The sequence below is a fragment of the Nicotiana tabacum genome, chromosome 6 (genome assembly GCF_000715075.1).
Source record: "Nicotiana tabacum cultivar K326 chromosome 6, ASM71507v2, whole genome shotgun sequence".
NCBI lineage: Eukaryota > Viridiplantae > Streptophyta > Magnoliopsida > Solanales > Solanaceae > Nicotiana > Nicotiana tabacum.
Window position 1 is genome coordinate 4,329 of NC_134085.1, and position 26,905 is coordinate 31,233.

The window sequence follows — 26,905 nt, forward strand, 5'->3', positions numbered from 1 at the left end:
TATCCGTGATGTTTATGGTCATGATTAAGTCGCAATTCTTTAAATTGTATATTTCTCGTTAGCTTTGTTGAGTATGAATTTTATTGTAATACTTTGTGCCTACTTGTTTTGGAGGATTTGTTGGTTTAAATTCCATTATCAATTTGTTGGATTGTTGAGAATTCTGAACTTGTAGCAATTTTGTGTGAAAATTTTGTATGTAGCTGCTATTGTGAGTTTGTGGATGAGAAATGGACGTGACCTCCATAGTTATTCTCGGAAAAATTCAAAGCTGTGACTAATATTAAAAACGAGTGGATTTTTTTGGAGCTTATTTGATCCTGTTGATGTTATCTTAGTATGTCAATTTTATGGGTTCATAGAATTTCTGTTGGTATGTCTTTAATTTTATAATTTAGATACAATTCATAAATATTCGTAGAAAAGTTTTTAGGCGTGTTTAATATACCATCGTGATTGCGTACACGTTCGCGTGACATGATTGCGATTTTTAAAAACAAAACCAAAGTATGCGTTCGCACAACTTCGACCAAACTTTCTTAATAATAATAAAGCGTTATTAATTGTGGACACGTTCGCGTGACATGATTTTTGACGCACCAAACAAATGGGTACACGTACGCGTGACCCGTTGCAAGATAATTTCTTAATTAAAAGAGGCAAATGCACATAGGTTCTTAAACATGTAATTAGACAATTTGATTTAGCCAAGTATGATTAAGGCGACCGTGTTAAAACCACGGAACCCGGGAATGCCTAATACCTTCTTCCGGGTTAACATAATTCCTTGCCCGGATTTCTGTATTCGCAGACCGTGATTAGAGTCAAACTTCCTCGATTCAGAATTTTAAACCGGTGACTTGGGACACCATAAATTATCCCAAGTGGCGATCTGAATTTTAATAAATAATCATGTTTCGATTGTCACTTAAATTAGAAAAAACTCCCTAATACTCTTTCCGGGGTAGGAAAAAGGAGGTGTGACACATAGCATGTTCTGGCTCAATTTTCCAGAATTAATCACCTCTAATAGGTTGTATCTTATGCATATATACCATCATGTAAGCTTCTTTGGAATACCACAAATGCACCTCACTTAAAGGATCAAGCTTTTTATGGAGTAAAGCTTTGATGGCATGAGGGCATGGTATTCCAGTTAAGTCCCATGCCCTGCATGTACATCTCTTCAATTCCAGGTTCACTGCATGCTTGTCTGGACCTTCAATCACTTCATATCCAAAATCTCCATTAGAGTCAACTTCACATTCTGCAGCAATAACTCTATAATTACTATATAATTCCATGGCATATGGGTTGATGTCTCCTTTCCAGTTTCTACACTCTTCTTCACGATTTTTTACAAGTTCATCACCTTCCAATAAGAAGTTCAAATGAAAACAGTTAAGAAGTAAAAAAAAATAGCTAACAGGTGAAACAAATATTTAACAAATGAAAGAAACGGTCAAGCAAATGAAAGAAACAAATAAGAAGTGGAAAAATAGTTAACAGATGAAAGAAATAGTTAAACATCAAATTTTTACCTTAACTCTAATCTCTTCCAGCATCTTGATTATAGGATTTTGTCTTGCCTCTAAAGTCCATTTGTTGAAAGATTCTGTAAAGTTATTGTCCACCATGTTGTTCTTGCAAATGGTGTCAAAGTATGCTCTACACCAATTTTGGGGTGGATATCCTACTAAGGTCTTAGCAGCTTCTTCAGTCACATCACCCATGGACTTCAAATGATTTTTAAATTCTTCTTCATATGTGCTCCAAGCACAGCACCACAACAACTTCTTTAACTCCAAACCCCTCCACTTCTTGCTCCAATTAGCTTCTATATGCCTAACACACCTTCTGTGATTTGCACTGGGAAGCATAGTAGAAGCAACATCAAGCAGACCCTAAAAAAAATGAAAACAAGCAGTTAAACATATAGTCAAACTAGTACAAAGAAACATGTGGATAAAAACAGTTAGCTATTACCTTTTGCATATCGGACATAAATGTCACTCCTTCACCCTCTTGTAAATCCGAGGAACTTCTTAGCAACTCTAGAAACCACTTCCAAGTCCTACCAGTTTCTTTATCAACCACTGCCCAAGCCAGGGGATGAATGTGTTTCACTGAATTTTGTGCCATAGTAACAAGTAATATTCCCTTACACTTTCCATTTTAAAAAGTGCCATCCAAACCTATTAAAGGTCTCAATCCTCCTTTCCGACCATTTTTCAAAGTATGGAAGCAAATATACATTCTGAGAAATTTTCTTTTTCCTTGTTCCAAAGTATCTTTGGATATGTTTATCACCACATCAAATCCAGGATTGCTATCCCTCAACTCTTGAGCATAAGCCTCTAATCTGTTGTAATCATCAATGTAGCTATCCTCTAATTTTTCTAACACAAGTCATTTAACCCTCTTCATTGTAGAATAGCTAACATTAAGTTTGAATTGATACTCCAGATCCATTTTCATGTATTTTAATTTATACTTTGGATTATTTTGAACATTGTTCTTGAAACAGTGTGCTAAAGTATTTACAGTAGCTCTTCTATTTTTATAAGCTGGGTCATAGTTATGTTCCAAGTTTAAGGTCTTTATTTTAAATCCCTGATTTTTGATCCTTGGATATATGGCGCCCAAAAGGACATCCTATGTCACATTTATATCTCACCCTAGTAGTGTCACTCTTCTTTACTTTAATGCTCATTCTAGTAGCAACTGCACAAAATCCCACAACTCTTTTAGCTTCAGCCAAGCTTTTAAAACTCATTCCCTTTTCTAGTTCTTTGTATTTTTCTAGTTTTTTATTTACTTCTTTAGTCATTTCCTTCCTGAAAAGTTCCAACTGTTCATTATCATAATCAGTAGAATCAGTTTTGCTAGCAACCTCTTCATCAGAGGAGTCACAATCAGTACCAATTTCTAATGTGCCAATATTTTGTTCATTATACTGAATAATGTTAGGAGCTATTACTTGTTCTTCACCTTCACGTACAACAAATAACTGAACCACATTGAACTTGGCAGATAGTATAGATATTAATTTTCTAATGCCCTCATCACCCTCAACCACATAGTATATATGTAACAACCCGACTGATCGCTTTGCTTTTTAGAACCCTGTTCCTTTAAATAAAACTTCTCACGCTTGCTTTAACTAATTTACGCCCTGCGGGGATGGTTGGTTTGAGATTTGGAAGAGCTTGGGTTGAAATATACTCATTTGATTCCTTAAAATTTTCTTAAAAGGCTAAATTTGACTTTGGTCAATATTTTTAGCAAACGGACCCGAATTTGTATATTGACGGTCCTGGAGGTGTCTAGGAAAATATGGGCCTGGACGTATGCCCGGAATCGAATTCCGAGGTCCCTAACCCGAGTAATGAATTTTATTAGAAATTGTTAAACTGAAATTCTTAGGATTTAAAGAAACTAATAAATGATTGATCATGTTGGTATCGGGCTCGTATGTTGGTTCCGGAGCCTAGTACAGGTCCAATATAACATTTAAGACCTACCCACAAATTTTGATGTCAATTCTAGTAGTATAAGTACGTTTCGGCACATTAGAAGTAAATTTAAGAACTTGAAGTTCATAAGTTTTATTCAATTGGTTTGAGGGGATGATTCATAGATTTAACGTTGTTTCGGGTGTTCCGAAGGTTCGAGCGACTCCATTTCATGATTTCAGACTTGTCAGTATGTTCGGGTGGGGCTTAGGAGCCCTGAGTCGGACGAGGCTCGAGTGAAGTTGGAAAAGTTGAAAAGGACTGAAGCATCTGGTATTTGTCATAACCGCACCTGCAGTTGGTCAGCCGCAGGTGCAAGACCGCAGAAGCGGTCGCCCTATCGCAGATGCGACCAAGGCAGGCCTGGCCAGAAACTGCAAGAGAGGCTTCCAGACTGCAGAAGCGGTCCCAGCCCGCTTGGCCAATACTGCAGATGCGGTCTCTTCCTCGCAGGCGGTACCGCAGATGCGGTCCCCTGACCGTAGATGCAAAAATCACTGAAGTAGTGAGCTTCATTTAATACGGGTTCTAAGTCACTTTTGCCACTTTTCACTCCTCCATTGACGATTTTGGGAGCTTTTGAGAGAAGACTTCCACCTAGCACCTTGAGGTAAGTTTATCCCACTTATTCCTAATTCTAATAATTGTGTCTTAATTTTTAACCCACACAATTGAGCTAGAAGGAGTTAACAGAGGTAACAACAATACTAGAAATACTCTCGGCGCATCTTAGCGTGATATACTAAAGTACGCCATCAGCCATGGGAGGAAGAGGCAGACCTAAGAAAAATGTAACGAAGATTTAATTAGGTGAATTCATAGCATCAACAAGAAGGAATGGTGATTCAAGCAAGGCCACGCCAGTTCAAGGAAATCAAAATCGCGAAAAGGAGATGATTACACCAAAGGTGGGGGAGAATTCAAAATCGGCGACGACGAGTATATATAGAAACTTGAATTCACAATACATGACCAAACAAGCTGAAATTCAACAGATCGAGGTACAAAATTCGAATAATATGGGTAGTAAAAAGGCTGAAGAAACACATGCAGCTGAATCTCACAGTGAGAAGCAACCAACTGTAATTGAAGCTAGTACAGAGAAGGCTAAGGATGGAAAATCCTGGGCAAATCTGGTTGCTAGGAACACCTTTGCTGCTAGAGGAATGGGACTATCATTTGTAGCACCTGTAATTCAAAATAGGGAAAAAATTATTGAATTGCAACAGGATGAAATTGAAAAGGAAATTGAGAAGTGGAAAATGGCAGTTATTTTGTATGTAGTTGGAGATACGCCAAGTATTGGAGCTATAGAGAGGTTCATTGCATCACAATGGAACTTCGTATCTAGGCCGAAAGTGTATTATCATAACGACGGTTTCTTTGTGGTAAAATTCAGAAATGTAGAAGAGAGAAATGAGGTCCTATACTCAGGGTCATGCACAATCAACAATAAGCCAATAATTACTAAGGCGTGGACAACAGACTTTGATTTCAATGAAGAGGTTCTGAAAACATTGCCATTGTGGGTTAAACTACCAAATTTGCCATTGAATTGTTGGGGAATGGACTCATTGAGTCGGATAGGGAGTGGATTAGGAATCCCAGTATATGCCGATGAGTGTACAACAAAAGTAGAAAGGATATCCTATGCTAGAATTCTTGTGGAAATTGACATCACAAAACCATTGCCAACAAGAATACTAGTTAAGGATCTGAGCGGCAGGTAATTTGAACAACCTGTTACTTATGACTGGAAGCCTATGTACTGTAACAATTGCTTGCAACTAGGACATAATTGTCAAGTCAAACAAACACAATAACAGATGAATAAGCAGCAAAAACAGAAGCAGGAATGGAAACCAAAGGAGCAGGGGAATCAATGCCTTACAAAAGATGAGAATCAAACATCAGCAGGGAATAACAAAAAGCACAATACGCAGGAAACAACAACTGAGGAGGATGAAGGGTGGCAAGCAGCAAAGGGGAAATCAGCCAAAAAAAACACTCAAACAGCATCAACAAGAGGAGTTGAAGTGGGTAATGGATTTAATGTTCTTAATTACTCATTCTCTACTACACAGAGTAATATGATAAAGAAGGTTGATAGAGGACAATGTAGTCATGGGGGAGGTATGAAGGAAGGGATACCATATAATATATTTAAATGAAGTTAGTCAGTTGGAATGTTAGAGGGTTAAATAAAGTATATAAGCAAAAGGAGATGCAGAAGTATATTAAAGAACATCATATTAGTATTATGGCTATTATAGAACATAGAGTACAAGAAAAGTTTTCACAAAAAATCATACAAAAAATAGCTCCTACATGGGAATGGTGTGCAAACTATGATGGTGGAGGGAAGGGTAGAGTATGAGTTATCTGGGATCCAAATGAAATCAGATTCACTGTGAAGGAAGCAAAAACTCAGTACATTCATGGAGAAGTAGTTCAGTTGGATACAAAATTTAGAATTTACATTTACAGCCATCTATGGGCTGCATACAATAGAGGCAAGGAAATGTTTATGAAGGGGCTTAATAAACTGGAGCCAATATCAGACAAAGCCTTGGCTATGCATGGGTGACTACAATACTATTCTGGCAGTGGAAGATAGAATAAATGGTAGCTCAGTACAAGAAAATGAAATTAAAGACTTCAAAGAATTCCTAATAAATACAGGAATATGTGAGATGAGAACAGTGGGAAGGGACTACACATGGACTAATTCACATGTGTTCAGTAGAATAGACAGGGCAATAGTAAATGCAGAATGGGTAAATAACATGCCACAAGTAGGTGCTATGATTATGGATCCTCTCTTCTCGGATCATTCCCCTTTATGTGTTAAGCTTGGAGAAGAACCAAAGGCCTCAAAGCTATTTAGATTCTTCAACTGTCTGGCTGAACACAAGGATTTCCTTCCAATAGTGACAGAAGCATGGAATAAATCATCACAAGCAAGGAATATGGCAGGAATCTGGAGGAAATTGAAAGATGTTAGAAGAGAATTAAAAGGGCTGAATACAAATGAATTCCAAGTAGTAGACTTGAGGGTCAAAAATGCTAGACAAAACCTACAGGAAGTTCAGCAACAGATGAGAACTACAAGCATATCATTACAGAAGTTTAAGAAGAGAAAGAACTGAAAAAGCAGCTAGTGAAATGGGCTACTATAGAAGAAAGCATCTATAAACAGGAATCTAGAAATCAGTGGCTGAAGTTGGGAGATTCTAATACTGCTTTCTTCTTTGCCAGCATAAAGAACAGAATAATCCACAATAAGATCAGGAGCTTGAAGACTAATGATGGAGAAATAATTTAGTCTGAGAATGCAATAGAAAAAGAAATTGTGGAATTCTAGCAGCTGATACCATACCAACCATACCAACCATACAACCAGCCATTATGAAGGAGGGCAATGTACTAGATAGGAGGCAACAATTGAAGCTAATAGAACCTGTTACTGCAGAGAAAATTCAAAATGCTCCAAAAGGGATAGATGATCAAAAGGCTCTAGGATGTGATGGATTCAATTCAAAGTTTTTTGAGAAGACATGGAGTATCACAGGTCAAGACATATCTAAGGCAGTGCTTCAGTTCTTCAATACAGCTGAAATGCATCTGCCCATTAATGTAACAACTATTACACTGATACCTAAGGTTCAGCATCCTTCAACAATCAAAAGTTCCAGCCTATTTCTTGCTACACAGTGTTATACAAGATTATTTCTAAAATTTTGACTAGCAGATTGCAAGGGGTGATGGATCATTTAGTAGATAAAAGCCAATCTGGCTTTGTTCCAGGAAGAGTTATCACTGACAACATAATTCTAAGCCATGAACTGGTCAAAGGGTACGGGAGGAAGGGCATCTCACCTAGATGTATGATGAAAATAGACATGCAGAAGGCCTATGACTCCATTGAGTGGGAATTCTTAGAACAAGTGCTAAATAATTTGAACATCCCAGAGAAGTTTGTTAGATGGATAATGGTATGTGTAAAGACAATATCCTACTCTATACTCATTAATGGGAAACCTATGGAACCATTCAAAGCTAGAAAAGGATTGAGACAGGGTGATCCCCTATCACCATTTCTTTTGTGCTTGGTATGGAGTACCTTACAAGGAGTTTCAAGACTTTGAAATATAAGCAAGATTTCAACTTCCATCCTAGATGTGATAAACTAAATATCATTCAACTGGGGTTTGCAGATGACCTGTTGCTGTTCTGTAGAGGAGATACTATTTCTATCCAAATGGTATTCAACTGTTTCATGGAATTCTCTAAGGCATCTGGACTAAAAGCAAGCACAACAAAGAGTTCCATATACTTTGGGGGAGTGCCATAAGATATACATAGAGCATAGTACAAGTAACTGGTTTTAGCAGGGGAGAGTTGCCTTTCAAGTACCTTGGAGTTCCACTCAGTACTAAGAGGATTACTATGATACAATGCTAGCCACTCCTGGAGAGAATATTAGGAAGAATTTCCTCCTAGACTTCAAAGTATATATCTTATGCAGGAAGGTTGCAATTGATCAAAACAGTGTTGTTCTCCATCCAAATATACTGGTCGCAGATATTTGTAATTCCTAAGAAGATGATGAAGAAGATAGAAGCAGTTTGTAGAACATTTCTATGGACAGGTGGAACAAATGCTTCAAAAAAAGCTTTGCTATCATGGGACAAAGTATGCTCTCCAAAGACTGCTAGTGGATATAATGTAATGGATGTGCTTACATCGAATAAAGATGCAATTTGCAATTACTATGAAATCTGTGTAAGAAGAAAGACAAATTGTGGGTTCAGTGGATTCATTTGTATTGTGGAAAGAAACAAGAAGTGTGGGAAACCAATCCAAGCAATGCATCATGGATAGTTCAGAAAATCATTAAGGCAAAAAGATATGTAGAGGCAGCAGGGATTGATATGAAAGAACTGGCAGAATGGAACTACTTCTCTATCAAGAAGTGGTACAAAGTCATGCGAGGACAATATCAAAAAGTATCATGGAGGAGATTAACGTGCAACAATTTAGGGGTTCCAAAATGGATCTTTGTGCTGAATCTAGCTCTGCAAAATAGACTCCTTACAAGAAGTAGACTCCATGCATGGGGAATTACAAATGAAGTAAGTTGCCCCTTGTGTACTGAAGAAGATGAGATCATAGATCATTTAATGTTTAAATGTAGAGTTGCTGGAAGTATATGGAGCAAGTTGCTGCATTGGCAAGGCATAACAAGACCCTCGATGGAGTGGCAAAGAGAGGTACAATAGGCTGAAGACAAAGCAACAGGAAACACTGCAAAAGCTCAAGTATATAGGCTGACTTTGGCAGGTGCAGTATACCATATATGGAGTGAAAGAAACAGGAGAGTATTTCAAGAGGAGCAGAGGACAATGAAAGTGATAGTTAGACAAATTATACAAGAAGTTATAAATAGGGGATTAAGAATCAGAAAGTTAGAGAAGACAATGGAAGAAATGAATTTCTATCCTTAGTTTGATATAGAAGACCTGTAGTAGAAGTTGTGTGGAACTGGGTGTGTCTAGTTTCAGTTTTTGACATTGTACATATTTGCTATTGGTAAATAAAATTATTTAATTACCAAAAAAAAAATTGTGTCTTAGGTAGATTAAACACTAGGATTAAGATAAAATCATGGGGTCAGAGCAAAACCTAGGGTTTTGACAAAAGTTAGATTTAACCACGAAATTTGTTATGAAATGAATTAGAAATCATATATTATTGATCCTTAGGTTATAGAGAACAACTTTCTTCGAAAAACTTCGGAATCCAGGCACGTGGGCCTGGGGTTGGATTTTAGGAAACTTGTGTTAAGGGCTGGGGAATTGCTTAAATAGCTAGAATACGATCTTATAAGCTTAAATTAACTAGTTCCTACCTCATTTAACTAGTTTTGGATCGTTTAGCTCCAAATTGAGGGTTGGGCTCGTTCTTGGTATTGGAAGTACACTTTGGAGCGAGGTAAGTCCTTGTAAGAGGGAATTGTCCCCATAGGTTTAGTAATTGAATAAATTGCTACTATATGCGGGTGCTACGTACGCACTAGGTGACGAGAGTCTATGCGTAGCTACTATTATGCTAAGTCCAAGTAATTTAGGACCCAAAAGCATGCTCTATGTGATATTCTTGTAACTTTATATTTAATTCGGATTTGTATAAATCATGTTGATTAGGGTAAATGAGACTGGTGTTGATACCCAATTTTTTCCTATATATTTTTCATATGCAAAATAACTTTAAAATATCATATATAAGCATGTTCAAATATTTTATTATTTTTTTCATAATTTTTAAAGGTTTAAATTGATTTATTTTCCCCCTTTTTATCCATAAAATCTCAATAATTATTTTCAAAATTTATTATCTTGATAATTCATCTATTTGATTTTTATATTTATGCCAAAATATGGCTAAAATAATTTTTTTTACATATTTTTACAATTTCATTTAGTATTTTTAAAGCTAAATTGCACATAATTGCAATATTAGCCATTTTAAGGTAGAATTGTCTTATATTCATAAAATTGAGTCTTATATTTTTAAATTGTTATTTATGTGTTATAAATCATTTTAGTATTTTCAATTTATTTTTAGAAGCTATTTACTATTTTTATAAATTAAAAAGGGGAAGAAGTGACTATTTAAATTTTAGCCCAAATTGGCTTTCAAATCTAACCACAAATCAAATCCAATTCCCCAATACAATTTTAATTTTAACCCGACCCTAACCTTTTTAAAACCAACCCAAAGCCGGATCCCCACTTACCCCTTTTAATTTAGGTCGTTGATCACTCAGATCAACGACAACCGTTTCACCTACCTAAAATAAACCCAAATGACCCTTAAACCTAAATCATTTCCACCAACCCGCCGCCCTTGAATTCCCCTCCTCTCCAATTTTCTCTGCAACCTCACCTAAACCCTAGCCTCTGCCACCCAAATCCACCTTAATCCCTTTCAATCCCTACCCAATCTATGGACTCACATGGTTATTTGAGATGTGTACTCATCTCATATGTCTCCTTGTGGCCTATTTTCGTGATTCCATGGAAAGATCTCAAAGAGATCTAATCCAGATCCTGCTCGATTTCTGTCTATGGCCTTTTTCCGGCCACCCATGGACGATTGAGTCAGATCCATGGCTTTTCCGGCTAGATCGGTAACTTTTCAAGGTCTTTCTAACTTTTTCTAGGTTCTCTGAAACCCTAGCTTTAAGAGCTTTCTGATTTTTCTTTCAGATCTGTCTTAGATATGTGCATGTTATGAACTTCTTGGTGTTTTCTCAAAGGTTCTTCGATTTTCTTTCAAAGTGACTCTTCGTTTTCAAATTAGGGTTTTTTAAACTCTTTTTAAAAAAAGATCTCTTCTCCAATTTTCAGTGTTGTTTTACTATGTTTAAACGATTTGCTTATGTTTTTCTTCTATTTGGTTCATCGTGTTAAAATCCTAGGTGTTTCTGGTTTTATCCGAGTTCTGAAACTATCTTTGTTTGTTTTGTATGTATACTTGTTTCGATTAAGTTCTTTGTGTTTAGATTCCCTTTGTTGTTGACTGATTCAGAGTTCTTACCATTTTTAACTCGACTATTATTAAAACTCTAATTTCTTAAAAGGTTTTCCTCACTTATTACTGTGAGTTCTTTACTTGTTTATGACTTTCTTTACTTGTTTGACCGGTTTCTTCACTTTGGTTCTACGTGTGAGCCATGACTGCTTGTCCTTGCTGATTATCGTGCTTCAAATAGTCCTTAGCCTATTCATGTCACTCCTGTATGTTTATGTTCATATAGTTTGTTCCCTGTTGTCAATATTATTGACCCTGCATGTCTAATACGCCTGTTCATTCCTTTCTATTTATATGATGAAGTTCAGAATCATGACCACTTCTTGATTAATCTTGATTGCCTTAAGTGACGGTTTAATTAAAAGGTTTTCTTATAAACCCTAATTTTACTTGTTTGTTTAAGTGATTGATTCCTTTCTTTATTTGCTGTGATATTTCACCCTGCTGAATCCTTTCCCCAATTAAGTATATTTTTGTACTTAGACTCAATTATTTACTCTATACTTTTAATATCCCCTATATGGTCAGAAATCAATCTTTCTCAAATTAGTTTTCTTTCCTTAATTATTCCTGTCAGTATACGTTTGAATAATAATTTCTTAATTAAAGGAAAGTACTTGTATTAAATGATTCTGATTGTAATTATTTCCATGTTTGTGTTAAAACTTTACTTGTTACCTTATTTTTCACTCGTTTTCAAAGCTATAAATATCCTACCCTCTCTTCTCTAAACACGGACAACTGAGTTCAAAGACACACACTCACACACTCAAAACTCTCTCTCTCTCTCTCTCTTTACTACTACTTGTGCTACTGCTTTGTTTAGCCAGTGGAAAGCCAAGACTAGACTGTGGAATCCTACTTGCTTTACCTTTCTGCACCTTGCTTTCTCTACTGGTATGTTCTAGTTAATTTTAAAGCTTCAACAACAACATGCTTCTTTAATTGTTTCAGTTTCTCTCATTCTTGTCTACTTCTGCTTGTGGTTCTGCAGTCAAGTTACATTACCAACATGCTATGATACTTCCCCTTCCCCTTTAGATTAATGCACTCCCCTATGTGTGTTTCAAGGCATACTCCGTCAGTCACTTATTGTGTACTTGCTATCTTATAAATCCCAAACCCTTATTCCCTTTATGTGTTTGTGTTCTTTTGGCTGGTTTGTGATCATGCCAGTATCAGCTATTGCTGTGCATGTCTAAACCAGACCCCTGCTGGGGTCATGTGCTTACAGACAAATGTCTCCCCAAAATCCCTTGACCCCCTTTTTATGACTACTGATTCTGTGTGTAATCCCATCTTGGGAGTTATAGTTTTGTTTACTACTACAACTGCTTTCAATCACCTCTGTTACTGGTTACTTTCAAAAATGGACTTGCCAGTCCAGTTTTTAAACAAACTCTTTTTCAAACTATGTCAAGCACTCTCACCTACTCCTGGAATTTAGGTTCTGCCCCTTTTGTGTGAGCCTTGCCTTGGGACCCTTGAGCTCCCTCTGAACTTGAACACATAAGAGCTGGCCCTTCCACACTGCACTCATTCTGTTTGGTTATGCAAATCTGGGTGTGAGCATTGTCTGGGATCCCTGAGGTCCTTAGGGAACTCTGACACACCCAGATATGAGAAAGGCTTTGGAATAATATCGGCATTGAGGTGGTTCATCACATAAATCAGAGAGGAAGTCAAGATCAGACTTCATATGGTTGTAATTTCTTATTTTGCACTTCTTTTGTAATTCAATCATTTGGTCTATAATAATTTGTAAACAAGTATGGGGTTGGCTAGTGAAAGGGGAATGGGTAAATATGCACGCTTTAGCTATCAAAAGGGTAGAAAGCATGTCACTAGGTTTACATTCCTACTTGCGCAATAGAAACCATGCCTAGGACTCATTTCATGCATTAGAGATCATGCTCCTTAGGATTTACACTTATTGTTTTCAGTATGTCCATTTCACTATCATATCACTTAGAAATTCCTGCGTTAAATGTGTTAATAACCAGTGTTTTCTGTGATCGCTCTCCTACTGCCATGCACACTTAAAGATCCTGTTTTAGGCTAAACAACACTAACCAACATATCATCTCTGCATATTCTGGTGATCATGTCTAAATGATGTAATGTTTGTGCATATAGAAATCCCGCTTAGGATTCTGCATATACATCACTCTGCAAATTAGATACCATGTCTTTAGGATTTCATTTATATTCGCTTGAGCACACTTAGGTTAATTATGAGAGCATAAATAAAACAACTTTACTTAGTCTTTATAACCAACTGGCAATAATTTTATGTGCTGAACACCTAGAACAACATGTCTTAGGTAATAATATGCTCCAAACTGTCTTAGTAATTCTGAATAACTACTGAGTACCGCTTCCACCTAGGCAAGCCTTAGGTAATTACTTAAACCAAAACTGGAACTGTCGTCGTATAAATATCAACCGCTACAACCAGCAGGCAGGCCTGATTCGGATTTCTTTTCTGAGTTATCTAATGAATCTGGTTCTAACTTAAACATCTTACTTAGGATTTAAAATTCAGACCTTAACTATGTATGAGTTGTGGTGTCTATGTGCACTGCTTGCGGAGGTATAACTGAGCCTTCTGTTCGCTTATATGTCTCCCTTTAAATACAATTCTACTTGTTTTGTATGTCGCCTTAGTATTTTACCTTTAAACCTAAGAGTCAGCCTCCTCCTTCTTATAGGATTAGGAGTCCTAAATTCCTCCGGGACTAATAGGAACGGGACGGGTAACAGCATGCAATAGAGGTCGAGACCAACCCTCGCTTTAATTACCTTAACGGGGCGGGAAAGGGTAGATATATGATGACCGGTGCGCTAATACCACGTGTATCCCCTTTTCTGAGGAGTGTCATACCAGGTATCGCGTTGACGTGATCTATATTACAAACAAACCTAGGACACCCCTTTATTTTTATAAGTATGCTTAGACTATAACTCTTTTCAAAACCTTGCTTTTATGGTTTTCATCAAACACTTGTGTATTTAAACTCAAAATCCATATTACTTGAGCCTTATTTGTTTACTTGCTAATTGCACAAATTCACAAAAACTATCTGACCGGGAACCACACTAGTGGATCCTGAGGGGTGCCTAACACCTTCCCCTTAGGATAATTTCAAACCCTTACCCTATCTCTGGTTGTCAAACATAGTTGTAGTTGAACCTTATAGGTGCCCTAACGCACCTTAAAATCGTTAGGTGGCGACTCTTCAAGTACCCAATTCCCAAAAGGGAAATGAGTCATCACACCCCATAAATGTTGAAACCCGGAACTTCTCTCCGATGGAAGGGTAAAAAAAGGGGGCGCGACAACTAGTAAGAGGAACATTATCTTTCTTGGCCGTTTAAAGAGAAATTGATTATTTATGTGAGTAACTGCTTCCTTGACATACACTATTGTCTACTTGTTGTTGTGTTTATTTATATTTGACCGCGTCACATGTTTGATTCGCGAGTGGGGTAATAGATGCATCTATGGTTCGTGCCGTTCGACCCTCGGCAGTGCACAATTTATTTTTATGTTGGATTGGGCCGTACGACCCTCGACACTACTTGCGCATGCTTCACTTAGAATTTTTCTGTCGACTGAACTTCGTATATGCCTTGAAATGTAAATGGTTAACCATGATATTATCTGGAAAGAGGAACTATTATTTCTTGCCTTGAAATGCTAAATAAATTGTACTATCCATGCTTAGTATAAATTCTTTCTCATATTGTTTGACCCTAGTAAGTATCAAGTTGACCTCTCGTCTCTACTTCTTCGAGATTAGACGGGATACTTATTGGGTACATATTATTTATGTTCTCATAATACACTTCTGTACTTAATTGTATAGGATCTGAGGCAGCTACCTATGGCTATCAGTCTGGTGCGTATCCCTGAGCAAATTTCGAGACTTCTACGGTGAGCTGCTTCCGTTCCTGTACCGTTCAGCAGCTTGATGAAGTCTCACTTATTTATTTTGATGTATATTCTATTTCGGACAGTAGGATAGATTGATTCTTTTGTATACTCTACTAGTTGCCCACAACTTGTGACACCGGGTCTTGGCACACACATTAATAGACTATTCTTTTGGAAATTGTATAATTATTTTTGGTACTTTACTGGTTATTACTCGTTCTATCTTAACTTAAGGAATTATTGAAATTGTTTGGTAAAAGTAAAATGAGAACTCATTTGGTATTTTCCGTGTTGGCTTGCCCGACAATGGTGTTGGGAGCCATCATGACCTATTATGGAAATGGGTCGTGACAATATACCTAAAGACCTTGTGACTAAAATCTATTTTACCTACCTTAACTTAAGGACTTCAGTGTATTCAACACAAATATCAATATAAGACATCATATCCACATCATATCCTTGCAACACATGATTCAGATTTTTAATGTAAATCACATGAGGCTTCAATACCTATCTGCCCCTATAATTAAAGACCAAGTCTACCTTCTCAAGCATTCTACAAAAAAAGTCATATACAAGTCATACAATAATAAGATACCCATCCGACATATAAAAACAGAAAAATAAAAGACAAACTAACATTCTTTATTGACCCTAAAAAACAAACAATAAAAAAAGGCAAGGGTCCACATGCAACCACCAAGGAGATAACAAACAAAAAGCTAAAATAGATATCTGGAATTAACCACATATGAGACCCCATACGAATAAATACAGAAGAAATCAATTCCCCAAACCCTACCAGAAACATAAAATATGCATGGACCACATGCAACCAATAAACTGCTATATAACATAAAAGATTCAAATTGGGACCACATAAAAATAAAGAAACCATAGACCATTCCTTAAACCCTAAATTTTGGACAACACAAAATAAATTGGGACCACATGCAATGTGAAATTGATTAAACAAAGGAATCAAAGCATGGAAGAAATAAGTGAATATTCTTAAAACCTCAAAAGCAACAAAAGTTGACAGATTCAAGAAAACCCTAAACATATTTTATTCACAAAAGTAATAGAATCTTACGTGAATGAGAGAAAATCTTGTATTTTAACTTCATTGCTTCAACTTTGACAAATATTTTACTACTCAATCTCTATAAAGTACAAACATTTTTGGGATTATGAAATTGCCCAAACACGAGAGAAGAAGATGGCTGAGTAGAATAAAGGTTAGAGTGGGTGAAATCTGTGTTTTATTTGTTTACGGGTCGGAGCGGGTGGTTTTTTTAGGGGTGGGTAAGGTTCACCAGATCGGGTATGTAAAAGGGGTCATTTGTTTTAAAATAGGCCAATGAGATATTGCCACGTAATTAGTAATAACCTATCTTTTTTAAAAAATATGACCCGTTAGTTGGAGTGGCATGTAAGGTCCAGGAAAATAACTTTAGGGATACCAATGGCCCAATAAGTGGACGAAGGGTATTTTTAACCCTAAAACTATAGTTCAGGGTCAGTTCTGGCCCTTTTCCGTATATATTTCGGTATTTATTCTTTTCCTTCTATTTGATCGTAAAAGAATAATATTAATCGTCTTGATGAAGTCTAAAAGCAAGAACAAAAATAGAGTTACAAGTTTATTTTGGGAAAGGTGTAAAGATCTTAAGGTTATGTATTATAATTGATTTCCGTATCATTATTTGATGTTATTGAGTGTAGGGCTGTGCATTTGGATCGGATATCCGAAATCCGATCCGATACACTCTATTTCGGATTTTCGGATTTCAAATTTCGGATTTTCGGATTGAATACGGATTGTGTTTTATGAAATTTCGGATTTTCGGATTGGATTCGGATTGGTATGATTTTAATCCGATCTGATCCGATATCCGAAATTATATGTACTTATATAAATACACACTAAAATTTTAGGGTTATGCTTATTCATTTTTCACACACCCCCTCACTTACTTAGATTTTTCCGCCTCTCTTGCACCTCTCTTCTCTTTAGTGAAGACTAAAAGAGTCTCAATGACTCAAACTTCCGATTTTACTTTGATTTTATGTCTCTTTCTTCCGCCTCTCTTCTTTCTCTTTTGTCTTTTATGTCTATTTCATGTTCTATTCTTCAACTTTTGATTTTATTTTGATTTTTTTGTTTGTTTTGGTAGATGGAAGATGAGATAGAGACACCGAATGAACTTTAAATTGTTGAAAATTTTTGTGACAATCCGATCCGACAATCCGAAAAATTATCCGATCCAAAATTTAAAATCCGATCCAATCCAATGTTAATTCGGATCGGATTCGGATTGCCCTTTTCAGAATTCGAAATCCGAAATCCGAATCCGAAATAGGCTAAATCCGATCCAATCCGATCTGTGCACAGCCCTAATTGAGTGGATTTTGGTTAGATTCGATTGGTTTGGACGCGGATTTTAGAAGAAAAGCTCTGGTAGAGCTTTGATTTGCATGCAGAGCGAGGTAAGTGTTGGGTCTAACCTTGATTTGAGGAAATTAGGAACCCTTGAGCTATGTGCTATGTGAATTACATGTATAGCGGCGTATATGCAAGGTGACAAGTGTATATATGCCGTCAAAATACTTGCTTTCATGCTTTTCTATTTTCATTAATTATTTTATTCTATTCTTAGCTGTCACATGCTTTAATTGCTTCATATGCCTTAACTTGCTACTTGCCATTTATTATTCTGGTATTATAATAATAGGTTCTTCCATGCTTTCATGATTTAATTGCTACTTGCCTTAATTGCCTTACTTGTATACTTTAACTATCATATATTCGGATTGTCTTGTTGCTTATTGTAAATTGTTGCACTTCTTGATTCGGTACGAGATTTCCTTTATGGCTTTGCTTTCCTATTCCTCATTCGTAGATCTTCTTGTGAATTGAGTTGCGAAATTTATTACATTTACTGATTTTTGCTTATGGATCGGGTTGCATGCCACAACATGTGGAATAAGGGAGGATTGACATGGTTAAATAAGGGAGAATTATGATATTGACTCTAATTATATGGTGGGATTTGGTTGTGTGCCGCAACATATTTTGCTTGTTATTATTGATATTTACATGGTGGAATAAGGGAGGATCGTATTTGTACCATGGGACCGGGTTTCGCGCCGCAACGGTTTATGTGTTTTATATTCCTTATTGTATTGTGTTGGTTTCAGTGTTTTTGTACGAGACCTTGAGGATTGGTATTTCTGATTTTACTGTTTTTCAAGGATTGAGTTATTTTCGTGAGTTAACTGCCTTATTTTTCTGTTTTTCCCTTTCTTGTCATTATTATTATATTGTGGACAGGTTATTGTAAGTGACCCGCCTTAGCCTCATCACTACTTCGTCGAGGTTAGCCTCGATGCTTACAGAGTACATGAGGTCAGTTGTACTCATATTACACTCTGCACTTCTTGTGCAGATTTTGGAGTCGGTCCCTGCGGCGGTCAATAGATTGCTCGGGTTGACTATCGGACGGAGACTTGAGGTACAATTGTTTGGCATTTGCAGCCCTGAAGTCCCCTTCTACCTTATCCTAGATGTGTATTCTTTTCAGACAGTTTTACATTCATTCGGACCATTATCTGTATTATTCTAGTAGCTCGTGCACTTACGACACCAGATCTAGAGTTGTATTTTGATATTTAAGTTGTTATGACTTTTCGCACTTTATTTCAGTCATTTCAGTTTAATTGGCATCACTTAATTTGATTTGTTGAAAATGTCTTAAAACTATTCTAGCGTTGGCTTGCCTAACAAGTGAAATGTGCCGGAGAGAATACATCAATATATGGAAAGCCAAACATGTAGTGGACAAATTCCTATGACAATTCACGGCTCATCTGCCATTGCATCCAACTATTTTTATCTAATTAGGTGCTTAAATCTTGATCATTAGCATTAGTGATAGTATATCATAAACACATCACCAGTGTACGATTTGCTAAACGAGAATTGTTGAACGTCAATTAACAGATCAATCCAACCACTGAAATTTCAACTATGTAATAACCGTCCAATCATTATGTCAGGGGCTTTTTAATTGGCAAGACGTACTCACAAAAATAACATAACTGAACAAGAAAACTACAGATCTATCAAACCACGAAAATAGCAAACCAATTAAAATAAAAGTGGAAAACGGAATATAAAGGATTTAAAGACATTTTACCTTCAAACCCATGTCTGATCTAATTTGCTTGATAACAAAATTAAAACCGAGAAAGTATATCTATGATATATCATTTATTAGGTAAATATGTACGAATCGATTAATGTTCCAGTTTTTATATATTTTTGACATATTCAAATTTTGATATAACACATCATGTACGCAAAAGATCTTAATCAATCTAAACCCACGATATTGATGTATTCAGAATTTTAAAAATGAATTACATGACAAATGAGTCTTCATCCGTATATGTGGAATATTAATAATTTAGGGTTTCGAGCTAGTTCCTTTATTACCGTCCTATTACAGGCTTTTGTTCACTCTTGTCATAAAGATCAGAAAATTTTATGGGAAATGAAATGAGGAAAAATAGATGAAAAGCGGGGGAAAAAAAAAGGTTCCCAACAATATAAGAAACCCTAAAGGATGGTGAAAACCAATAGATCATCACCTATAGTTGATAAACTTCTCATTTAAAGGCCTTAGGTATCTAATGGTAATAAAAGAGAAATATTTTACGATCTCTATTTCAATATATGTGACGTAATTTGTCGAAATTTAAGAAAAATAAATTTATGATTCTTGGGTCTTCGACATATTTTAAAATATTTGTGTGTCTTTAAGACTTTTCAAACCTGTAATTTTAAACTTGCGTAATATTGTATAGTTATAAAAAATTTCTTATTAAGGGTAAAATGAGAAGTTTAAAGTTAAATACTTTTAAATGTAGAATTGTGTCATTTTATCTAAAAATAGACTATCTGAAAATTCAAATTATTTACCCTTAAACTGTAAAGTTCTTTTTATAAGGTTATCAATTACTAATATATGTTAAAATTTACCTGTAATTTTCTTGTAAATAACATGATTAAAAAAATTAAAATTAAGAATGCATAGAATTTAAACCCACAAAAGAATATTGTAAGATAACTGCAACATGGAGTAAAATGCGTAGGTAGTGATGAGTTTAAGGGGCGGAAAAATACCTGAAAGTCGTTATTGGCGATCATTCTAATAGTGCAAAAAACAGTAGCAACAAAACACATGACCATTCGAATCTCCAATACCAATATAGCAGTAATAGCTTGTTTTGTCTTCAAGTAAATCAACTCAATTCAAGGCAAAATAACTCCATATAAAGTTGTTGCCAAAAGTATCATCATAAAACCAAGAATATAGGCTTTACTTGTCACACCTTCTGGTCGATCACCATTAGATCGAACATCTAATAAAACAACACCAACTGTCAGCAGAACCACTGCATTGATAGAGTAGGGTGTGAATTTCAGCTTCACTATGAAGAAAGCACCTATTGCCGTGAAGGCAAATTGAGCAGCAAGAAGAAGTGAAGAGGTTGACACAGGAAGTTTTGAACCACCCCAAGAATAGAGAAAATCATCAACACCGGTGACAACGCCAATGGCGAATGATTCGATAAAAATTCAGGGTGTTATAAAGTATAACTTGGCATTAGAGCCTTCGGTTTTTCGGCGATAGAAGTATAGGATGGCAAAAGGTACAAGGGTGAATGGCCATCCAGCAGTTTGTAACCAACTGCTAAACCATACTCTTGAACCGCCTTCGACATAATATAGACGCATCATTAGAGGACCACCGCAGATACCTTCAGCAAATATTATTATTAGAGGACCACCGCAGATACCAACATCAAATATTAAACAGTTAATGAGCAGGAGGATTCTCCTCATCGTGGTACTTTTTTTCAAGCGATTTGGATACTAAGTTGGAGTAGTATGCTGCTCAGGTAGAATGGTCTTCTTCTTCTACTAATGTTTGGGTTTTTGGATCTGCAACCTGCGCCTATTTATAATTGAGAAACATTTTAGTCATTCCCATGTTTTGTTTCACGACATGGAGTGGCCTGGCCCCACTTTAGGAAGGCTTTCTTATGATTTAATTAATTATGGTACTAGTAATTTTCATATGATTCACAAGGGGAGGACATAACAATAAAAAAATAAGTATTAGAGCAAAGACCTAAAAAGCAATGATTGTGAGTAGTTTTGTTATTAAATTGCAGCGTTGAATTTCTAGGGAAAACTAATAGCCCACCATGGACTGTGCCGTGTAAATAGCCTTGACTATTCTAACTGTTAGCGTTGAATTTTGCATTTGCACTTGTGAAGACAAAAATATGGGTTAAATTTAACAACGATGGACAAACGTGTTTTAGTTAAGAATTGAATAATTATTAGTGGGTCGGTAGAATTTTGCATTTCCACTTGCCAACAATAATAGCTTGTCTTATATCAAAAGATTCCCTCCGTTTTGGCTATGTAGTTAAACAACGGAATAAGATTGAACAATCGGAAATGCGGAAGCCGAAACTTAATATTTCAACCAAACACTGCTACATAAGTTGAAGTACAATACTACCCAGAACTGGAGTCACAGCTTCACAGACAGTCTAAGAAAACTACAAACAAAGTCTGAATGAATTACATAAGTCTGTCTCTGAATAAGTAAAAACAGAAAGAGAAAAGATAGGAGGAGACGCCAAGGCCCGCGGACATCTGCAGGACTACCTCGGGTCGCTTGTATGGACTGAAGACAGCACCCTCACTGCGGTCCAAACGCTCCCGTATCAATATCTGCACACAGTGCAGAGTATAGTATCAGCACAACCGACCTCATGTGTTGGTAAGTGCCTAGCCTAACCTCGGCGAAGTAGTGACGAGGCTAGGACCAGACTACCAAATAAACCTGTGCAGTTAAATCATATACAGCGAAAATAGAAGCAGATAATTACAGTTAAAGTTAGGCGGGGGAAAATACTGCGGGGAGTAACAGGTAACAACAGAACGTCAGTAGAGAAACATAAGGAATGCCATAAATCAATTACTAGCAAAATTAAGGAAACAGAAGAACAGGTACACACGTAATAACGTTGCAGGCGTGCAACCCGATCCCATTTCATATAATACCGTTGCAGACGTGCAACCCGCTCCCATTTCTTTTTTACCATTGTAGGCGTGCAACCCTCTCCTATTTCACAAATTACCGTTGCAGGCGTGCAACCTGTGAGCACGTGATTTTTGCCCTATACGAATTGCTCCCATAAATTCAAGAAAATAAAATTTTCACATTATTTGCAATTTTATGGATTTTTTGTAGAAATTTTATTAATTATTTGCATTTTTGTGTATTTTTAATTTCCATTAAAAAATCAAAAATACCATAAATATCACGCATTTGTGTTTAGGACTTATTTTATATTTTTAGATTAATTAGTAAATTAGTCGCTTTATTAAAAAATAAAAATCATGAAAATTGGCTTACTTTTACATTTTTAGTCTTTTAATTTTAAAAATGTGTAGTCTCCCCTTTAATTTAGGAGTAATTATTTGTTCATAAATATTTTAGTAGTTGATCAGCTTAGTTTTTCCCAAGTAATTATTTTCAGGAGTTTTAAATTTAAGTTCCAGTTAATTAGAATAAGGAAAGATTTTAAAAAAAGAAAAAAAAAGAGAATTCTTTTAAAAATGAAGAAAAGAGGATTTATTCATTAATATAACCCGTAACCCGCGACTCGCCCACTCCCCCTCTAACATAACAGAACCTTATAATCATTTCCCTAACAAAATCTAAATTCCCAAATAAAATTAAGAATTTTTCACAAAGCACCATCTTTTAGTCCTAATTAGCCATTAATAGAAACCCTTTGCTATATTACGTCATATAGATATCTTTTATGCAATTTTATAATGTATTTAATGTATTTAAGGTAGTGTATTTAATAATACAACAAAAATTAGCGGCGTACAAAAAGAAAATCCAGCTAATCCTGATATGTATTTACTTGTATTCAAACGTATGTAGCGCTAAATACGTAACGTATCTGCGCAATATCTGGGTCGACGAAGATGTTAAAAACGGAAGGAAATCAAATCAATTCTGATTTCCCTAATTTTACTCAACAAACTTAAAAGTTATCCCATCAATCTGTATTCTTCTCAAAGTCAGAAATACAGAAACGTGAAAGACGCGAAGAAACAGAGCAACATGCTTCTATATTGTGCGATTTTCTTCTCCTCCTTATCGATTGATACAAATTATATACAAAAGAAGGTATAACTCTTCTATATATATGGCAAGCTTGACAGTTTTGCTGCGTCATTCTGGAAAGTGGAACGATGAGGGCAATTATATCGACTTTTCCATTTAGGGAATACTGATTAAGGAGTATGCTTCCTTTAATGATCTAGTTGGTTCAATTTCTAATCAACTGGGTATAGATTTGAGCACAAATACCATTAAAATACAATACAATGTTGAAGGCAATCACACGCCAATGGAAATACACAATGATATGGGTTACAAAGTGTATGTAAAATTGAAAAAAGAGAACAAAGAATTTGGGATGTATCCTCTGTGCATTACAACTATGGAAAAAGAGCTTATCTCCGGAGATGGTTTAAATCAAGGCGACATTGTGCAGATAGACGAAGCTGTTCAAATGTACGATTCCGATACAGATGATACACTAGCTATAGAACTTGCCAATTCAGGAGAAGCGATTGGAGTGTTCGAACTCCACAAGGATTTGATAATTTCAAAACTAATCAAAAGGAGGTTATGGCTGGACAAGTTTATAAGGATAAGGCTACATTGAAAGAGGTGATGAAGAATTATGCTATAGCTCAAAGGTTTCAATTCCGTGTTGATCGGTCTAATGCTGTCAGGTTTGATGTTTGTTTAACTTTGTTGAATTTAGTTGTATTTGTGTGTTTCATCCAGATGATGAACACTTTTGAAAATTTATATTTGTTTAGAATTCTTAATAATATGTATTCAGGTGTATTTTACTATTGAAAAAATACAACAGTGGCTATGATTATTTTCATATTATGTCTATAATGTTATTAAGTGTTTGATTATTCATACGAATGTATTTAGTTGTATTTATTGTATTTAATCACATCTAACAATATTGGAATTCGTTAGTATACAAAATTACACATACACAGATATCAATTTGGTACTTTATGAATAGGAAGTATATATGTCAGATTCGTTAAGTTGTCTGATGTATGAACTTTTTTTTCCAGCTATGCATTAATATGTATTTCAGAAGATTGTGATTGGAGGTTTAAGGCTTCAAGCATTAACAAATCGGAATTATTCAAGGTGAGAGAATTCAATGACAACCATGCATGTCCGATGAAGGATAAAGTGTACGAGCAGTGGCAGGCTAGTAGCAGCCTTATAAGTGGTATTATAAGGACAAAGCTTACAAACCATAAGAGGAAATACACTCCGAGGGACATTATTGATGACGTGAAATCAGATCTAGGTGTTGATGTTAGCTACATGTTGGCGTGGAGGGCTAAAGAAAAGGCAATGAATTTTCTTAGAGGTGAACCGGCTGATTCATACAAAAAATTACCAGGATACTTATATACAATGGATAAGACATATCCAGGTTCTCACATAAGAATGGAAAAATCGTCAAAGAATGAATTCATGTACGTGTATATATCATTGTATGCATTTATAAGGGGGTTTGATCATTGTAGACCAATTGTTGTAGTGGACGGAAGTCATCTAAAATCCTACTACACCGGGACATTCGTTTCTGCAAGCACGTTGGATGGTGCAGGTGAGTACCTCAATAATAATACAATTTGTTAATATTTAAAGCATTGGAAAACATGTATTTAAAAACAATTATATTCAATTGTATTAAACAGGTCATATATTGCCACTAGCATACGGTGTTATTGATTCAGAGAACGATGCTGCTTGGACGTGGTTCTTTGAGCAATTCAAGATAGCATACGGTGTAAGGGAAACATGTGCATTGTTTCTGATAGAAATGAGAGCATCATTAAATCTGTATCGAGAGTGTATCCGGATGTACCGCATTGTGCTTGCATATGGCATCTATGGAATAACGTATACAAGAAATTCAAAAAGAGTCATGCCAAGTTGAGTGAGATATACTTCTCGATGGCAAAAGCATACACACAAACTGAATTTGATAGTCTGATGGAGAAGGTTGAGAAGGTAGATATTATACTTAGAGTTAGCTGGTTACGAAAAGTGGGCTAGGTTGTATGCACCTGTTAACAGGGGATGGACAATGGCGTCAAATATCGCTGAGTCAATCAATGCAACACTAGTTTCAGCAAGGGAATTGCCAATATATGACTTCCTCGAAGAAGTTAGGAAGATGTTTGGTCGTTGGAATTGTAGTAACCGTAAAGAAGCTACTCAGACATACAAGACGCTTGGAAAAAAATACTAGGAAATGCTGGAGTTGAATGAGACCATGTGTACCCGTATGACTGTAAGTTAATTTTTTATGGCATTGCTGTATACAACTGAATACAATTTTTTTTAGGCAGAACTACCCGTTAATTTTTATGAATATTTGCTTGAACTAGTAAATAATATAGATGAATACAAGTAAATACATGTGATTATTAAGACTGTATGCACGTGATAATGATTACAATGGAATTCAGGTGATTGATACAGTTTTAATTGATTGGAAATACCTGAATACAGTTGCTCAAAAAAGGTTGAATACAAATGCATACAAATGCAGAATGTAGATGAATACACAGTAATACAGTTGAATACAGTTGCATACAGTTGCTGGAATCAGCTGAATTTAACTGAAATTGGATGAAGTTGCAATTTTCGAAGTTGATAGTAACCATTTAACTCAGTAGTATATATTTGTTAATTCATGTAAATGTGTTCAAAACTTATATTTCTGTTTTTAAATGTAGGTGGTACCCTCAACTGAATACTTACATACTGTTAATGATGGTGGGAGGAATTACACAGTCTGCCTGCTCGAGAGAAAATGTGTTTGTGGGAGGTTCCAAATTGATGAATTGCCATGCCCACATGCCTGGGCTGTATTGAAGAGCAAGGTTTTAATGCCTGAAGAATATTGCTCTAGCTATTACAAGCCAAGTACAATTGTAATGACATACGATATGCCAGTGTACCCGCTACCGGACAAAAATGACTGGAATATACCAGAGCATGTTGCAGAGGAGGTTGTACTACCACCCAAATGGAAAAGACCTCCTGGAAGGCCAAAGAAGAAGCGCGACAAAAATTTAAGTGAATTGTTGTTGCCGAAAAATCAACATTCATGTAGCATATGTGGGCAGGGAGGACATAACAAGCGAACTTGTAGGAATGCTCCACGTAATAAATAGTTGTATTCTGACATGTATTGGTGATTCGACAATTTCTCAACACTTATTATGACATTATCAGCTATAATAAATTCTTTTTTCGAAGTAATATATTGTGGAATGACTTTCGTTAATATTTTCTGAATTTATTTAGTTGAAGTATTTTTATATATATAAATATATATGAAGTGGTTGTGAGAGTATCTTAGTATAGTTGAATACAACTATATCAATTCCTTAATACAGGTGAATACAACATGTTGAATATAGTTGAACATGACGTTCGTCAGATAAGAAAATGTTGGCTGATTTCCGGTGGTTCTCCAATTGAGTATTTTGGGGACCACGTCGCAGACTCGAACTGCAATTTTAGAATCAACAGAAGAACAACACTCATAAAACTACACCTGCATAGCTAGGGGCATCCCAGCTATCATGTAATACTTCTTCAAAGCATCCATCTTCTTGCTAATC

The 26,905-nt window shown here is 35.9% G+C and overlaps 3 protein-coding genes across 3 annotated transcripts; 2 read left to right on the forward strand and 1 right to left on the reverse strand.

The window, feature by feature from the left end:
- Positions 1-749: 749 nt before the first annotated feature.
- Positions 750-6,923, reverse strand: LOC142181445 (uncharacterized). The gene is made up of 3 exons (XM_075254360.1): positions 1,987-6,923; positions 1,542-1,904; positions 750-1,372 (listed from the first exon to the last, which is right to left on the reverse strand). Exons 1-3 carry the CDS (start codon positions 2,140-2,142, stop codon positions 1,358-1,360), a joined length of 534 nt encoding a protein of 177 aa, XP_075110461.1. The 5' UTR covers positions 2,143-6,923; the 3' UTR covers positions 750-1,357.
- Positions 4,535-5,245, forward strand: LOC142181498 (uncharacterized). The gene has a single exon (XM_075254395.1). The coding sequence runs from the start codon at positions 4,535-4,537 to the stop codon at positions 5,243-5,245; it is 711 nt and encodes a 236-aa protein (XP_075110496.1).
- Positions 6,924-25,223: 18,300 nt separating the features above from the next.
- Positions 25,224-26,452, forward strand: LOC142181500 (uncharacterized). The gene is made up of 4 exons (XM_075254399.1): positions 25,224-25,280; positions 25,618-25,682; positions 25,785-25,842; positions 26,012-26,452. The coding sequence occupies exons 1-4, from the start codon at positions 25,224-25,226 to the stop codon at positions 26,450-26,452; spliced, it is 621 nt and encodes a 206-aa protein (XP_075110500.1).
- The last annotated feature ends 453 nt before the right edge of the window (positions 26,453-26,905 follow it).

What these genes read in the sequence shown, in the direction of transcription:
- LOC142181445 (XM_075254360.1), bottom strand. Translation starts at nt 2,142, where the DNA reads ATGGCACAAAATTCAGTGAAACACATTCATCCCCTGGCTTGGGCAGTG. An exon ending in TTATGTCCGATATGCAAAAG is followed by an intron (nt 1,905 to 1,986) that starts GTAATAGCTAAC and finishes CATTTTTTTTAG; the next exon opens with GGTCTGCTTGATGTTGCTTC.
- LOC142181498 (XM_075254395.1), top strand. Translation starts at nt 4,535, where the DNA reads ATGGGTAGTAAAAAGGCTGAAGAAACACATGCAGCTGAATCTCACAGT.
- LOC142181500 (XM_075254399.1), top strand. Translation starts at nt 25,224, where the DNA reads ATGGCAAAAGCATACACACAAACTGAATTTGATAGTCTGATGGAGAAG. An exon ending in TGATGGAGAAGGTTGAGAAG is followed by an intron (nt 25,281 to 25,617) that starts GTAGATATTATA and finishes AATTTTTTTTAG; the next exon opens with GCAGAACTACCCGTTAATTT. An exon ending in AATAATATAGATGAATACAA is followed by an intron (nt 25,683 to 25,784) that starts GTAAATACATGT and finishes ACCTGAATACAG; the next exon opens with TTGCTCAAAAAAGGTTGAAT.